The 17,285-nt window shown below is 41.0% G+C and overlaps 1 protein-coding gene across 1 annotated transcript; it reads right to left on the bottom strand.

The window, feature by feature from the left end:
- Window positions 1-122: 122 nt before the first annotated feature.
- On the bottom strand, window positions 123-16,697 carry ppie (peptidylprolyl isomerase E (cyclophilin E)). The gene is made up of 10 exons (XM_052036058.1): window positions 16,651-16,697; window positions 12,955-13,053; window positions 12,523-12,566; window positions 11,524-11,550; window positions 11,209-11,290; window positions 7,950-8,053; window positions 7,243-7,366; window positions 2,714-2,899; window positions 1,638-1,780; window positions 123-313 (listed from the first exon to the last, which is right to left on the bottom strand). Exons 1-10 carry the CDS (start codon window positions 16,679-16,681, stop codon window positions 245-247), a joined length of 909 nt encoding a protein of 302 aa, XP_051892018.1. The 5' UTR covers window positions 16,682-16,697; the 3' UTR covers window positions 123-244.
- Between the last annotated feature and the right edge of the window lie 588 nt (window positions 16,698-17,285).

Genomic DNA, 17,285 nt, shown 5'->3' with positions numbered 1-17,285 from the left:
TTCTCCTGTTGCAGACAGGCCTGCTGTGGCAAAAGCTTTTAAATGTCCAATTAATGAGAAACAAGGCCTAGACACAAAGAACAAAATATGAAAAAATTTCATTTTCTCTGCAAAGAGAAGGCTGTATTTTTTTAAAAAAATTTATTTTGAATGTTGAAATGTATTTACAATTAAAATTACAGCTAAGTGAAAATAGGGGAAAAAAATTGAGATCTACAGAAGTTGCATCTAACAGCCACTGGCATCACACATATTCTCCACAGTCTGAGATAATCACTTTCTGCTTAGGTTTTCCATCTTTAGAACCTTGAGCCTGGGAATAATAACACATTAGTTACAAATGTTTCAAGGGAAAACAATCTTGAACTACTCATTATCAGCAAACTAAATTGTTCATTCAATTATTTTTATTTCACTTAAAAAGGATCAAAATTAATGCATTTTGATTTTTTTAAGTAGAGCCCCAAGGAGTAGTAAAATTTGCTGTAGCCAGATTGATGACCGTTAGACAATATATTAGATGGAATGCTTAAATTTTTTTTTCCCCATGCATATAAATAACTCAAAGTGTTTTACCTCTGGTGAATTATAATGGAAACAAAGCAAAAATTGCTAACTACCACCTTACAATGAACATGAAATTTGCAATAAACTAAAAATTCAATTCTCTTCAAAATAATTGACCTTTTGAAAATGAGGCCACATTGGTTTTCCCACCCACCACCTAAATAACAGTAAAAATTAAATTCATTCCTCATACAGTTAACCCATAACCTCACACACCTCATTCTTCCATATTTCACTTTTAGGTTTCATTTTAGCCAAACCTGGATCCTGGTTCACATTCTCTCTAATCTGTCTTTGCTAAAGTACAATTCTATGTAGCTCATGGATCTATCCTTCCCTCCCTCCCCAACCCTCTATGATGCATAGCTCTGTTTCCCATACTGCTGCAAAAAGTGGTCATGTTCTGCATCACTGCTTTACAGTACCTTGGTGTCCCACTGTCTCTTCTAAGTTGCAGCATTTTCCACCTTAAATTCACCACCATCAATTAATACCCCTCCGTCCTTTTTGTTGTGCCATTTAATTATTTGAGGAAACATTTCAGATAATTCATTTGGCATTGAAACTATTGAATAATTAGATTTTCTTAAAATAGTTCAAAATCAAAGAAACTTCAGAATCTGTTATGTTTTTATAAATACACTCTTTGTAACTTACAGGAAGTCAACTACTTTATGCATCTTGTATAGTGTAATGTATTCATTGTTATAATACACCCAATTTTCACTGAGAAGGAATACAATCAATGACAGAGTACCTTAAAAACTACATTTTAAAAAAAATTAAGCTTTAGGGTTTCCTTTCCGCATGCAATGCCCACGTTCCTCACTTATTTGGTGCCAATGTACACATTATGAGCAACCCCCAGAGACATCGGTCATAATTCCAGCAATAGAAGTTGCAGGGAATATCAACACTGTCCACCTGGATATGTTATTCAAAGCACGAGTGACTTTGTACTGGAAGAAAACTGCAGCTGATAGGCTTTAGAACGAGAAAAGAAAGGCAAGCAATTATGGGATGGGGAAAAGAAACAAAAAAGTAGAAATAAGTTGGGGTTTAATACTTACTTCCATCTGTTTGACAACATCGATTCCTTCTAGTACTTCACCAAATACTACATGCTTTCCATCCAGCCAGTCCGTCTTGTCAAGGGTAATGAAAAACTGAGATCCATTTGTGTTTATTCCCGAGTTTGCCATTGACAGCAAACCTAAACAAAATGCAGAGATCATGACCTCAACTAAGGAGTAAGAAATTTAGTGGTTTTGACTTAATGTGGCTTCCCCACCCAGTAAGAGAGGATCCTTTTTTTTTCTCAGCTCCTTAGTAATGTTATAATAAGATACTTGCAGCTAGAATAATTATATTTTAAATGCCAAGACAATATCCTTTAAGGAATTATGCTATCACACAAGGCATTACATTAAATATTAATTCCACAGGAAAAAATTACTATTCAAAACAAAGTCTTGGGCTTCTTCAAAAATTCCAGATGATGAATGAACCACCATGTGGGCTATTACATCGCACAGAGTTTACCAATTAAATCCTTGGATTCTTGACTAAGATGCTCAACGGAGATAAAGGTGGAAGCTACAACAAGTGACTGCAGTATTCTCTGAAATCAGGGAAGGAAGAAAAAGACAATTCTGCTTGGTACTGAAAGAATTAACTTCAGCTGCAATGTCCCAACACCAGCCTGCTAAAGTCCCCCACCTAGAATTACCCAAAATTCTGTCCAAAACAGGCACAGCAAAGGATTAAAGGCATTGAAGGAATCCTCTGCAGTTTGGACAAAATGAGGAACTTCTGCAATATAATTCTAAGTTCTTATCAACTCAGCAAAGCAGCTTAAACATGTTAGGATTTAGTTTCATAACATATTAAGAACAAATTGACATATAACCAGAATCAACTTATATGTAAATGAGTTGAATATAATTTTTTTGTTACCTTTACTGTTCAACAGCGAAAAAACAAGCCTCTTACTTGTAGTTTGCCAGTAATAGACCAAGACATTGATAATAGACAGAACTACAGAGAATATTAAAGTTTCAGTAATTATGTTGACCACTTTGATAAGATGGAAAGCCACCAGAATTAGAGTTGCCTGTGTTTTTTCAACAAGTAGAAATCACAATACCTGCTGCTGAGTGTTTCAGAATAAAGTTTTCATCGTCAAACTTCCTGCCGTAGATGGCTTTCCCTCCCGTGCCATTGTGATTGGTGAAGTCACCACCCTGACACATGAACTGGGGTATAATACGATGGAAACTGCTGCCCTTGAACCCAAATCCTTTCTCGTGTGTACAGAGGCAACGGAAATTCTCTGGAAGAAATGTTTTTGTTTAAATATCTACACAAGAACAATCTGTGGAATCTTACTATATTAATTATGCTAGTCATTAACACAATCACAGATTCCCAAGCATTACATTTTGTAAGGTTTAGGATAACTGCAAAAGATTTTTTTTTTAAAAATCAGTCAATCAGAGAAAGGCCAGTTCCAATGGGATGAGAAGAGAATTAGCCCAGGAACACTGGGACAAAACTTTGCACACAAAGCTGTAATTGAACAATTGGAAACCTTTATGTTAGAGATGTCTCAGCTACAATCTATGTATATTCTCAGCAGGGAGAAGGGTAACAAAATTAATCCAGACTTCTCTGGATGATCAAAAAAAGAGCAAAGTAGAGCAGCAAGAAAGAGCATATGACAAATACCAGTCAGGTGACAAGTGTGAATCTGGCTGATTTAAAAGGTACCCGAGGGGGGTAATTTCTTCATGCAGAGGATGGTGCGTATATGGAATGAGCTGCCAGAGGAAGTGGGTTGGGCAGGTACAACAACAATACCTGAAAGATATTTGGACAGGTACATGGATTGGAAAAGGATACGGGCCAAAGGTGGGGAAATGGGACTAGCTTAGATGAGCACCTTGACTGGCACGGACAAGTTGGGCCTTATTGTATGAGTAAGGACCTTTAGTTATGTGGAGAAGCTGAGACTGTCCTCTGTGAAAGGAGAAAGTTGCAAGCTGACCTGATATTTTAGTTAAAATTGTCAAGGTTATAGACAGACTAGAGAGAGAGAGAAACTGTTCCCATTGACGGAGTGGTCAAGAACCAAGGAACATGGAATGACTGTAATTAGCAAAAGAAATACAAATGACAGGAGGAGATACTATTATCTGCCTCCACTAGATTTATGCATACTTCAGGCAGTAAGTATATAATTCTGTCTGATGCTTAATGTAAACTAGGCTGTTTTACTTCGCTTATCACAGACTTGAGTAGATAAAAGTTAATTAAAGCATATTATATTCATCAGATAAACTAGTTAAATAATCTAGATAAAATAAATAGAAATCTGAACTAATTTTATGTATAAACAACACTTGATAGGGATAGCAGGACAGGATGTGTTGTAACCACAACAACTGGATGTTGCTGGAGATCAGGTACCCAGCAAACGTTTCTGCAGCTTGAAGAACTTCAACTCAAGAGCTGCTGAGTGGGCGTCCATGTTGCAGACATTATATTACATCAGGGAAGGGAAGATATGGTTAGTTTGATCCAGGAGGCAGGTTAGATAGTAGCCTGGATGTGGATGGCAGTATCAGACTGACCAGTTAAACGGACAGGGGCCCAGGATGCAGGAGCCTCAGTCTATAACCTTATCTAACAGGTCCAAGGTACTTGTAGGCTCAATAGCTGCATTCATTCAAATGGACGGGAATGGCTGCGAAGGAGACCAATGAGTGTCAGGTAATATACATCTTTTTGAATTAATTAATTTCATTATTTGTTTTTGTGTTTTCTAGTATATTAAGTGTTTTAATTTTTTCACTGGTTTTAAATTCATTGATTTTTAACAGTTAAAAACATTTAAACTCTTTGGTAGCTGGTTCAGCCTGGTCTATGGCTTAACAACTGCCAAAGCTAAGGGTCTTCAAATATGAAGCCTCATCAATCAGCCAGAGACACTGCAAAGACCAAGTTGTTGCTGGAACTATTGCTCCATGTAGGTGCTGACCTGGTGACTCAGGGGTCCCACAAAATTCTTCTGCAGAAATCTGTCCTATAGACTCTTAAGAAATCCACCCTCTACATGAGCTAGTCTGCTCATTACTTTTCATACTATTAAAATCCCTGAATAATATCACAGAGCCTTTGCCAGCTACCTCTCCAGTTTTGGTATTTACACATTATAGACCCTCTTTAACCCTCTTCTACTTCTTCAATCTGCCATGGTCTCCACTGCCTTGCCTCCCTCATTGCTGAAATGCCTCATCCCTGCCCCCCCCTTCCCTAAATATCAGATAACATATTTAGTCCCTATCCTGACCATCTCGCAACAATGTTTCAGTGAACCCTAACCCTAAGCTCCATTGAAATTACACCTGTAAATCCCTTACCCTCCATGCTTTTTGAACAACTAGCCCTAATCTGTCCTTCTCTAATGCTTCACATATACATTTAATTTCTCTCTCCTGGTTTAATTAGTTCCCATATTTTAGTTTTCCCATTATCTGGAATGACTGTGCCACAGTTTAAAACTACCAGTTTGCTCTTTGACCTTTGATTTGTTTTACAGCTGACATTTATAATATTTCTTCTACCTGACGGGCTCCTTCCCTGCCTCACCAGCTGATCATCTGAAATCCTCAGAGCCACCTCATTCATCATCTCCTGTAGCCAGGAGTGATCTTCCCCCCAGTGTTCCAATTCCTTTGCATCCTGTGGAGCCAGTTTCCCATGAAATAGAGTCCCTCAGGCACAGGTTCGCTTCCCTAATCTGTTATCCCCATACAGCTCGGGAGACTGAAACGTAGAGGCCACAATTAAGACATTTGCTGATGAGAGTAGCTGATATTCAGGAAGAAAGCTCCATTTGTCATTTTGGTGCCTATCTAACCATTATCAGTGAACTAGCTGGGCGGGCAAAAGGTGGCAAATAGGATTTAATCCACGATAAAACACCTGGGGAAGGCAAATAAGCCTAGAGAATCTTCTAAGCTTCCAACAGAATGAGAAGTGCCAGGAAAATGGCAAACACAGCAACCTTGTTAAAATAAAGTCTCTAATGACTTGCCTGGAAATGCTAGACAGTCCTTTTAACCTCTGCTGTGGGGAAGCTTTTAGAAACAATAATTGTAGGCACTTGGAAAAATCAGAATTGATAAATATTTGTTAAATGCAAATTGTGTTTGACTAAGTCAATGGAGTTTTTTTTGATGAGGCCAAAGAGAAGGTTAATGAAGGGAACTCAGTAGAGGTCTTCTACCTGGATTTCAGAACACATTTGATGGAAATGTAAACAGAAGGCTGGTTAGCAAAATTGAGGCTTATGGAATTTAAGATTTACAAGGCAGGAAATAGAAAGAGGGGCTTTGTGGTAAACGGTTGATTCAGATTGGAGGATGGAGAATGAAGCTCCCCAGTGATCAGGACTGCTTTTTTTGATTTATATTGATGAGTTGCAAATGAACATGAAAGGTAAAATTTCTGAATGACATGAAATGTGAAAGTGTTATAAATGGTGAGAAGGATGGTAAACAATTGCAAGACGACATGGATAGCCTGGCTAAATCTACAGATAAGTGGCAGATGGAATTTAATTGAGAGAAATGTGAGTGTTCACTTCAACAAAGAGAATGAGAGACATCATAGCATAAGTAGCACAACGCCAAAGAATGTGCAAGAATAAAGGGGCCTGAGTGCACATCTGTATAAACCCTGTTTACAAAATCATCTCCCTCACTCCGATTCTCCATCTCCTCCAGACTACTCCTCCACCTCCAATACTGAACAGCCTCTAACTACAAGGTGCCATGGTTGGCATTCTGGTTATTCTTTTGAAATGGTCTTTATTCTTATCTCTACAAGCAGCACATATATTGGGACAGGATCATTTTCTGAGGATTCTGACTATCACACAACCGTTCCTCTTGCTCTGCACACTAGACCCCCTTTGACTCCAGGCCTCTTAATGAGTTGTGAGCAAGATCTGAAAAATCCTGTTGAGAAACTGCTCCCCCCACCCCCCCATGTGTGTCAGAATTTCTCTAACTAGATTCAAAGTGGAGACATCTATTACATACCCAAATATCAGAGTCTAGACACAATGCAGTAACTTAGACTACTAAAAATTACTTTTTTTTGTTTTTTGCAAGTTTCTTTATATACACATCCTAAATTGTATCATCAGGGACTTTTTGATCAATTCCCTTTTTTTTAAATAGGAACAAAGACCTACAGCAGGACTGCCCAAGCCTTTTGTCTTTGTAGGCTAGTTTGGCAGAAATCAGGGTGACTCACATTTACAAAATGCATATACAGTATGTTTGCTTTACCTCAAGCTGTGCACATTAACAGATCTTGGTGATTTAGTTTAGGATTTTTCTATAATAGAAAGCAAACCTCCAGAGCCATAACAATTCAAAAGGGGGACGATCCAGAAAGTAGCAACTATAAGCGCATATATAACAACAGAAATCGCCCATGAACTGTAGAACAGACAGGCAGGTTTAGGAAGCTCAGTTTCAAGACACAGAGACAAGGTGGATTAGAGGAAATAAGTGTAACTAATGGGGCAGTTAATCATTAATAAGATTGATCTGATCTTTGCTCACAAGTAATGATACATCTGCGTGTTACGTTACTATTTACCTGCAGTCATTGGAACAACATCAGCTCGTAATAAAAAGCGTATTCTACCAACAGGCTTATTGCCAATTTTGATGTCCATGTAGACTTGAGGATTGGCTCTTGATTTTTTGGCTGGTGGCTCACCCTTAAGAAAGAATTGTTTTTAATGATTATGAATAAAAAGGAACTTTTAAATATTCAAGTGTTCACACACACTTAGATTTAAAAAAAATTAAATCAAAGATTTTTACCTGATCTTACAGAAGTCATATGTATAATTGAACTCATAAACATTTGTGTTAATTTACATCTGGTAAGTAATGAAATCCAAGCAAAAATATTGATGTTATCTACATATTTAAGAAATCATGGATTTCTGCTTTCTAGCATCTCAGCAGAATTTTATGATATTTAAGAAATATGTAGATACTATCAATATTTTTGCTTAGATTTCATAACTTACCAACTAACACAAATGTTTGTGAGTTACACAGCTGGTTAAACAAAGTGATTATATATTGCAATAAAACAGACTTCACTGTCATTGATCCAGAACAGGCTCACATCCTGTTCATTCTCCAGCTGTCACTTTGGCTTTTGACAAATTTCATACTTAGGCATTAAAGAATTAAAATAACCTGTAAAATGGTGCCCATCCAACCTCAATACTGGCTTTGTGTGGAAATATCCCAAAGCATCTCACAGGACTACAAGACCCAAAACCTCACCTCCTGCGTTTGTGTTTCTCCACTGTCTCCTCCACGCTCATCGTTTTCATTTTCCTCCAGGGTCTTTCCAGCAAATTTCTTTAACCAGTCATCATCGGACCACACTGGATTGAAGGAACCACCACTTACATTTCACTCACAAATGACAGCAAACCACAACAATATTAAAACCGTTAGGACAGTCAAATGCATTTATAATTCCTTTGTCAAGGACCATCAATAGGAACTTAAAATGTCAGTGCCCAGAGGAATAACTGGTACTGAGGGTGCACATCAATAGTGAGATAATCTGTTTCAACATCACTCCATTCCTCAAAATGCATGAACAGGTTGTCTTACAAGGAAGGACTGGACAGATTAGGCTTGTATCTACCAGAGTTCAGAAGAATGAGAGTAGATATCATTGAAACATTCAAGATCCTGCAGGGTCTTTACAGGGTAGAGGTGGAGAGACTTTTTCCTCTTGTGAAAGAACCTAGAACTAGGGGCCACTGGTTAAAACTCAGGGGCTATCCATTTAAGATGGAAATGAAGTGATTTTTCCTCTCTCAGATGGTTGAGAGTCTCTGGACTCAAAAGGGTTGTGGAAGCAGAGTCATTGCAGATTTTAAAGGCAGAGGTGGTTGGATTCTTGGGGGCAAAGGGATGAAAAGTTACCACAGGCAGTCTGGATGCAGAGTTGAGGTTACAATCCAGCCACAAACTTGCTAAATGACAGAAAATACTCGAAGGGCTGAGCGGCCTCCCTCAGCTGCTAATTCATAATTCATATGCTCTACCAAAGTTACTGCCAAATCTACCCTCATCTAACCTGCAGTTTGCTGCTTGAATCTCTCCAATCTGTTTTTCAGGCTGCTCTTACCATCAAAATGATCCTGAGCAAGGTCATGAATGACGAATGCTGTGACTGTGATAAGATGCACATTACTCACTCCGTCAGTGGGAATAAGGTTGCTTGGCTCCAGTCTTGCCTATCTGATCACAGTCGGCCTCTCATGCAATGGCTTTCCTTGTTATTTCCTCAACACACACTCCAGCTTTTACTCTCATCCTACTCCAAGTGGGGCATCTAGTACTGTTCTCCTCAGACATGGTCAACTTCTGCATGTACACTAATGACTGCCTCAGTTTACAGACTGCTTGTCTGATCTTCATCTTTCTGTAAACTAATTACCTCCAGTTAAAAAAAAGTCTGAGATTTGCATCTTCAGCCACAGCACAAACCCTTTATCCACAGCATCAACTCTACTCCCTCTCCAGTCACCCTCCTGCTGAACCTGATTGGTCATAACCTCTACGTCCTATTTCAAAACTGTAATGTTTCCAAACCCATATTCTTTCCTTTATATGGAATGCCCACTTGTACTCCATAACACTTCTCCAAACTCAGTCCATCTACCACCAGTCATCACATCTTTTAAACTCAATTTTTAAAGTCAATTACTCCTGTTGTTTTTTTTATTAAACATGGCCTTCCACTCCAGCCTCTCATTTTGAGATGATCTCAAATCCTCCCCAGCACTGAACCACGTCAATTGCTCCTCTGCTGACTACACAAGTAACTTGAATCAGTACCTCATGTTTAAAACTGTCAGACTCATTGTTAAATACCAAACCCTACAATCCCTCAGACTTTGTCTCTCTGATTCCTGTGCACCCTCTCCTTCCTTCACACCATCAGTGGCACCCTTGCCTTCAGCCATCAGGCTTTGGACTCGGGAACTCTTTCTCCAAACCTAACTGCTGCCACAACAGCTCCCTCTTCCTTTAAGAACCGCCTTAAATCCTTTCTCTAAGGTTTTGGGCCATACCCCCAAACTTCTGCTTTAGGTTTGGCATCCAATTTTTAAAATTACACCTCTGTGAAATGTTTTAGGATATCTTTCTATTTAAGTCTGCTATATATATGTTATTGTCGCTAACCTGCCATGAAAATTAATTCCCTGTCCTTTGGTACGATGGGCCTCAAGAAGTTTGCCACAGAAGCCACTGGACAGCTTTCTAGAAATGCATGATGCAGTCAAAAGTAACCGTTTAACCTGTTTGTAAATGTAATTTATAAAGACTTTATTGCATCCATATATTCAGGCTGTCAACACCCTCCTAACTAATATTAATCGTGCAGATGGGTTTTATTTTAATGCTCAACGAGGACGTTGAAATAGATAGATCTTGGGGCTGTGGTTTATACTCCGTATGCAGGTACTGGCCATTAACTGCTGTGGATCCAGTCTCCCCTCTCAGTTACCAATTCTATGTGACATTAGGTTATAAACCAAGCAGCAATAACCACAACCTTGTGCCCCCTCCCACATGCCAAAGCACGCAGCCTTTCAAGGTTGTCCCTTCCCCATCATAATGTCTTAGTTATTTGGGACTTGTCATTCCCTCCCCTCATTAAAATTATGGCCCTTTTCACCCTTTTTCCTGCCCCCACATTGATCCAATTATTGGCTCAGCAGTTTAACATCATCCCTGCTTTACCTGGACGCTGCAGAAGGTTCTGATTCCCAATGTCATGGATATTTAGTAGTTATCGTAAAATAATCACTTCAGATTGATAATGTCGGTTGTTATTATCAGCAACCATTTTAATCAGACAGCGACTAAGAATTCCAACAATGCCAAATCACTCACCAGGAGCTTCAGCGTAAAGGTGAGCAGCATAAAATATAATTGAAGGGAAAAACGATCGACCTTGAAGGTCACTGGCCTGAAACTTTAGCTTTATTTCTCTCTCCACAAATGTTGCCTGACCTTCTGCGTATTTCCAGTATTGTGTTTTTATTTCAGATTTCTACAATCTCATACAACTTTTAAAGGAAAAAAAGGATATTCAAATATACTTCTTATTAATGTCTAGGAAGCTGTAAAAACAGAACCTGGAAAACCTGGAAATATGAATTAATACTCTGCTCTATTTATCATTCTCTTCTTTATGATGTAGAAATTTTATCCCTGCAATTAATGCGTACTTGCTCCAAGATACAGCAGATGTACGTGTAGTACTTTTCATAGTTCTTTTCAACAACACATCTCACGTTTCCTACACTTTCTGCCCCTACTGACTAGAAATTTTACAAGTCACTACTCAGCACTAACACAGGTTAAAATACAATAAATAAAGTCATACACTATCCCAACTAAATCCCCCTGTAAAAAGTTGTTTTTCTTTTTAAATATATTCTGTTGTACCTATTTAAGTTCTGTCAATGAGCAAAATCCTTGTTCTACATAAAAATACATTTTTATTCCTCACCTGCTCTTGAGGATCCCTCCTTAATTCTCATGGGTTTTGCCAGATTTACTCGGATTGTCCTTCCAAAAAGTTCAGACTCATTCTGATAAATGGCATGAAAATAAAGACCATTAGGCTAATATTATGTAAGATGCATTTGGATATTCTTCACTTAACAAAGACATATCCTTCACACTTGGTTATTTGGTACTTCAGTTAAGTTTCAGTTCTCAACCATTTTATGTTATTAACAACTATTTAAAAATGTCACTTTTTATAATAAAAGGATCTAAAGATGTCAGTTTGCCAATTTTTCCCACACCATTTGCCACTTACCATGTTATCGATGGCAGCTGCAGCATCCTGAAAGAATCAGTGAAAAGTTGTAAGCCATCAACAAGCAGCATTGCAAACTTATTTTCTTTTATTTACTGTATCGGAGGAAGAAGATCACATTGATCATAAAATAGGTGAATTAAATAAAGCCATTCAAATTAAAATTAATCATAAGGCACCCACGTCACTGTTCACAGACTTTTTTAGAAATATAAAAGTCTTTTTCTTGCTGAATCAAGTGTGTTTGTGTTAGATAGATAGGGGGCGGGTGGGAGTGCAGTGGGACAACCAAGTCCTCCTTCAAAATCCACACTTTACACCTGTTGCCACTGGGTAATAACATCAAGCAGAGGCAAAGACAAACTGCTGGAGGAACTCAGCAGGTCAAGCAGCATCTGAAGGGATGTAGGGTCCTGACCCGAAAAGTTGACCATTTCTTTCCCTCCACAGATGCTGCTTGACCTGCTGAGCTCCTCCAGCAGTTTGGTTTTCGCTCCACATTCTAGTACCTGCGGTCTCTTGTGTGCACAATATCAAGCAGGAGTCCTTGGAACATGAGACCAGAAACCACAAGTCATCATTCCAGATTTCCAGCCTTGTTGCTTTCCAATTGTTATCTCAATGTTACTCAGAGTTCTTGTTACTCAAAATTTTCCCACAAATCTCATAACATTCAACTATAGAAGAAAAGTAGAAAAAAACCCGCAAATCTCATTGTCCTTTCAATGCATTTTAAACAAACAGTAAATAAAAACAGGTTAATTTATGTCATTTGGTCATAAAAATATTTGCTAGCTGACATCCATTGCTTTCACCCATGGAATATCAATAACATTTCCATTTGGATGCCAAGAAAACAAAACATTATTCAGTGGTTACATCACACACAATGGTCTTCAAATTGGTTTCCCATTATCAACATTTCTAGACCCCATAATACTGATGAGTGACAGAATAATTTGTCTTCAGCTACTAGAAATATAAAAATAAGCATCTCACCTCAGCATTCTCAAATTCAATGAATGCAAAACCTCTGTGTTTCTCTAAACAAGAATAAAATAATTTAGATTGTTCACTATTTTATGATCTTTATTACCTGATTTACCAATATATAACACCAAGTTTCACCAGATATTATATAAAAATATCTGTCATCATACCTACAAGAATATGCTGAAGAATCTGAACTAATATTTTTTTTTACAAATTTTAAATTTAAGTCTTTATATTTTTAAAATAAAATTTAGCGATTTAAATTTCAGAACAAGAATTTTGGAACACCAGAACTCAATCATTACAAGTGTTCAAGTTTCCATACAAAGTGTCACAGAAAATTCTCAATCACAAAGAATGTAATATTTGTTAAGATTTTTTAATTTACTCTGATACTGACCAAATCACAAACAATTAGGTGAATTTACAAGCATTTACCTGTCTCATAATCCAGTGGAATCTGAATGTCCATAATATCTCCAAATGGAATAAAAGCTGCATGAAGCACCTTTTCGTCTACCTCTTCTGCAAGGCCACCTATTTAAAAAGTTAAACATGTCTCATGAGCTCCCTACCAGACGCATCCAGAGAATGCATTGTCAGCAGCAGTTTTTTCCTCTTCTCAAAAGCATGAACAACATGTGCATTTGTTACTGCCCTGAGGTTCAGCTCTTTCTCCACTTTATAGAATTTACTGGCTTCAAGTCAACTGCTAGGGCAGTTGGTATTAGTATTGGTTTATTATTGTCACTTGTACCGAGGTACAGTGAAAAACTTGTCTTGCATACCAATCGTACAGGTCAATTCATTACACAGTGCAGTTACATTGGGTTAGGACAGAGTGCATTGATGTAATGGCCTTAAGGGAAAAAAAAAGAGCCTGAAAATGTTCCCTCCTTTTAGGGAAATGCCTCAGCTTCCTCCAGGATGCCTTTTCCTAAATCACCAGTCTGAAATCAAATGCTCAGTCTAAAGTACAAACCTATACTACACTATAGTATAACAAAATGCCCCACTTCCCTGTCCAGCTAAAAAGTTTGAAATCCATCCACAATTTCACCAAGACCCACAGTTTCCAAATCAACTAAAGTTTTCAGATGTGACAGCAGTCCAGCTGTGTCGGTATATGATGGTGTTGGGATCATGGTCAAAACATCATCTATTAAAACCAGACAATGAGTACTTCTCAGGATATAAATCTGGAAGCACGCTAGTAATAATTTTGATAATTATTACAGCAATAATTCCAAATTATGTACAACATAGGGGCACAGTGGTGCAGCCAGTAGAACTGCTTCCTCACAACTCCACTGACTCATATACAAACCTGTCTGCGTGGAGTTTGCACATTCTCCCTGGGAATACAAGGGTTTCCTCCAGGTGTTCTCACTTCCTCCCACAGTGTGAATATGTCACAGAGTCGCACAGAAAAAGGCCCACTGAGTCCACATTGACTATTGAGTACCCATAAACACAAATATCATTTTACTCCCCTCACATTCCCCTCAACTCCCCAGAATCTACGACTTTACACATTAGAAGTAATTTACAACAGCCAATTAATCTAACAGCCCATGCATTTTTGGGACGTGGGGCAAAACTGGGGCACTTGGAGGAAACTCATGCGTCACTAGGGGAACATACAAACTCTAAACAGCGCCAGAGGTCAGAATTGAACTTGGATTGCTGGAGCTGTTAGGCAGCTGATAGGTTAATGGCCCTAATGTGTAGGTGTGTGGTAGAATCTGAAAGTAGTTGATGAGAATGTGGGGAGAATAAAAAATGGGGTTTGAGTGGGATTAGTGTAAATGGGTGCTTGATGGTCATCACAGACTCAGTGGGCCGGAAGGCCTGCTTCCACGCTGACTTTTCTCAACCTCTGCGGCACTGATAATGTTTCATGCCCAAATAAGAGAGAATAACTACACCTAACTATTCTGTAAAACCAAACATAATTGCTGTCACGTCTAATGGAAGGTGCCTGACCTGATCTACTATATACAACCCATGAAAGTTTTAAATGAAAGCACTTGGTGCCAGACTGAAAACAGGCAGAGCTTCAAAGTGGCCAAAGCTCATCAACAAACTGCATAAGTCAATATAATAAAAACAGGAAATGTTGGAAATACTTAGATCAGGCTGTATCTCACCGTCTCCATCTCAGGAGACGGACTATCCATCAACTTTTGCTACAAACCCACCGACTCCCACAGCTCTCTAGCCTACACCTCCTCCCACTCTGTTTCTTATGCCATTCCTTTCTCTCATTTTCTCCGTCTTCGCTGCATCTGTTCTCCAGATGAGGCCTTCCACTCCAGGACACCTGAGGTATCCTCCTCTTTCGGAAAATAGGGGTTCCCTCCCCCACTATGGTTGATGGAGCCCTCACCCACATCTCTGCTTCCCACACTTCTACTACCCCTATCCCACCTCCCTCCAGACAGAACAGGGATAAAGTTCCCTCAGTCCTTACCTTTGACCCCACCAGCCTGCACGAGCACATCATTCTTTGACACTTCCGCCAGCTACAACGTGATCCCACAACCAGCCATATTTCCCCTTCCTACCCCTTTATGCTTTCCGCAGGCACCACTCTCTCCATGACTCCCTGGTTCTCTCATTCATCCCCACATATCTCTTCCCCTCCCCAGGCACTTTTTCCTCCAACCATAGGAGGTGTCACACGTATCCCTACACCTCCTCGCTCACCAGCATCTACAGCCCTAAATAGTCCTTCCAGGTGAGGCAGAGATTCACATGCATCTCCTTTAACCTTGTTTATTGCATTTGATGCTCTTTATGTAGCCTCCTCTACGACCAAGCGCAGACCGGGCAACCGACTGCTTTTCTGAGTATCTGCGTTCCATCCGCCATGGCCTTCTGGAGTTCCTGGTTGTGAGCCATTTTAATTCCCCTCTCCACTCCTGCATCTCTCTCTCTCTCTCTCTCTCTCTGTCCTCAGCATCCTCTACTGTCAGGGTGAGGTTAAACACGAACTAGAACAGCACCTCATATTCTGCCTGGGTAGTCTACAACCTGATGGCATACACATTGAATCCTTCAATATCAGGTGAACTGCTCCCCATCTGTCACTTTTCTCTCTTCTGATCTACACAGTTCCTGCTACACCCACAACCCCCCCTCGTGTCATCACCTTGTTTCATTCCCCTTCTCCACTCACTTCATCTACCCATTACCCACTGCTCCCCCTGTCCCCACTGCTCCCATCCGCCCACCCCACCTCCTTTATTTGGTTCTAAATTCCACCCTCCTCTCCAATCAGATTCCAGCATCCTCAACCCCTTGTCAATTCCATCTATCACCTCCCACTCTCCCCTCCCCCTCATGCCTATCATCCCTCCTCACCTAGATCCACCTATCGTTTGCCAGCTCTCGTTCCACCCCTTCCCCTCACTTCTTTATACTATCTCTCCTCTATCATAGAATCTAAGTGATAGAATCTGGGCGGATTTGATGGGAATGTGACAGGCACAAAACTTGATTGGTGTAAATCTGAGTTTAAATCAAATTAGAGCTTTGATTAGCAGGAGGACTGGGTAGCACTCAGTCTTTTCCCCAGTGTTGGGGAATCAAAAACTAGAGGACACAGTTTTAAGGTGAGGGGAAAAGATCTTAGTAGGAACTTGAGGCAACTTTTTATTTTGCACAGAGGGTGATATGCATGTGGAATGGGCTGCCAGAGGAAATGATTGAGGCAGGTACAGTAACAACCTTTAGTTGGACAGGTGCGTGGATAGGAAAGGTTCAGAGGGATCTGAGCCAAATGGGACGATCTTAGGTGGGAATCTTGGCCGTTATGGGCCAATCGAGCCAAACGGTCTGTTTCCCTGCTGTACGACTCAGTCCAGATGAAGTGTCGACCCGAAACACCGATCTTCCCCCACAGACGCTGCTCGACCCGCCGAGTTGCTCCAGCTCCTCCCGGATCCCCAAATCTTCAGGTGGGAGACCCTCCGTCAGGAGCCGCCTGTTGCCCCCGGGCTACGGCCCCGACACCTCCTGCAACCCGCCCCCCAGCCCCGACACCGCCCGCCCCCCGGGTCCTCGGCCCCGACACCTCCCGCCCCCGTCCGGGGAAAGCGGCCGAAGGGGCAGCGGCCCTTCCTCACTCACCCACGTACAGCACCCGCTTGGTCGACGCCATCTTGTGTCGAACTTCCCCCCTTGAACTCTAACCTCCGGGGTGGGCGGGGCGGCGCCAGCAATTCGTTCGTTGATTGGTTCCTTCATTTGCCTCTTTTACATATTTACTTTATAAGGACGCGGAGGCAGGGACCCACCTCCACCCCCCCACCCACCCCCCATCCCCCACCTCCACCCCCCCACCCATCCCCCACCTCCACCCCCCCACCCCCCACCCACCCCCCATCCCCCACCTCCACCCCCCCACCCACCCCCCATCCCCCACCTCCACCCCCCCACCCACCCCCCATCCCCCACCTCCACCCCCCCCACCCACCCATCCCCCACCTCCACCCCCCCCACCCACCCATCCCCCACCTCCACCCCCCTCCCCATCCCCCTCACCCATCCCCCTCACCCATCCCCCCCCACCCACCCCCCACCCCGTGAGGCAGGTCGCTGAGTCGGTATGTGGGGAGAGACGGTTCCCGCCCGCTGCAGCCCCTGGGCTGTGACACTTTGTGGCCCCTCACTGCAGAACTGCCTTGAATTTGCTGCCACAACTTCTACTTTATCCGGCTCTAAGGCCATTTGATTTGGATCATTGTTGCGTGGTATTTCTGTGC

This window comes from Pristis pectinata, chromosome 22 (genome assembly GCF_009764475.1).
Source record: "Pristis pectinata isolate sPriPec2 chromosome 22, sPriPec2.1.pri, whole genome shotgun sequence".
In the NCBI taxonomy this organism is placed as follows: Eukaryota; Metazoa; Chordata; class Chondrichthyes; order Rhinopristiformes; family Pristidae; genus Pristis; species Pristis pectinata.
This window is presented reverse-complemented; position numbering and strand designations above follow the sequence as displayed.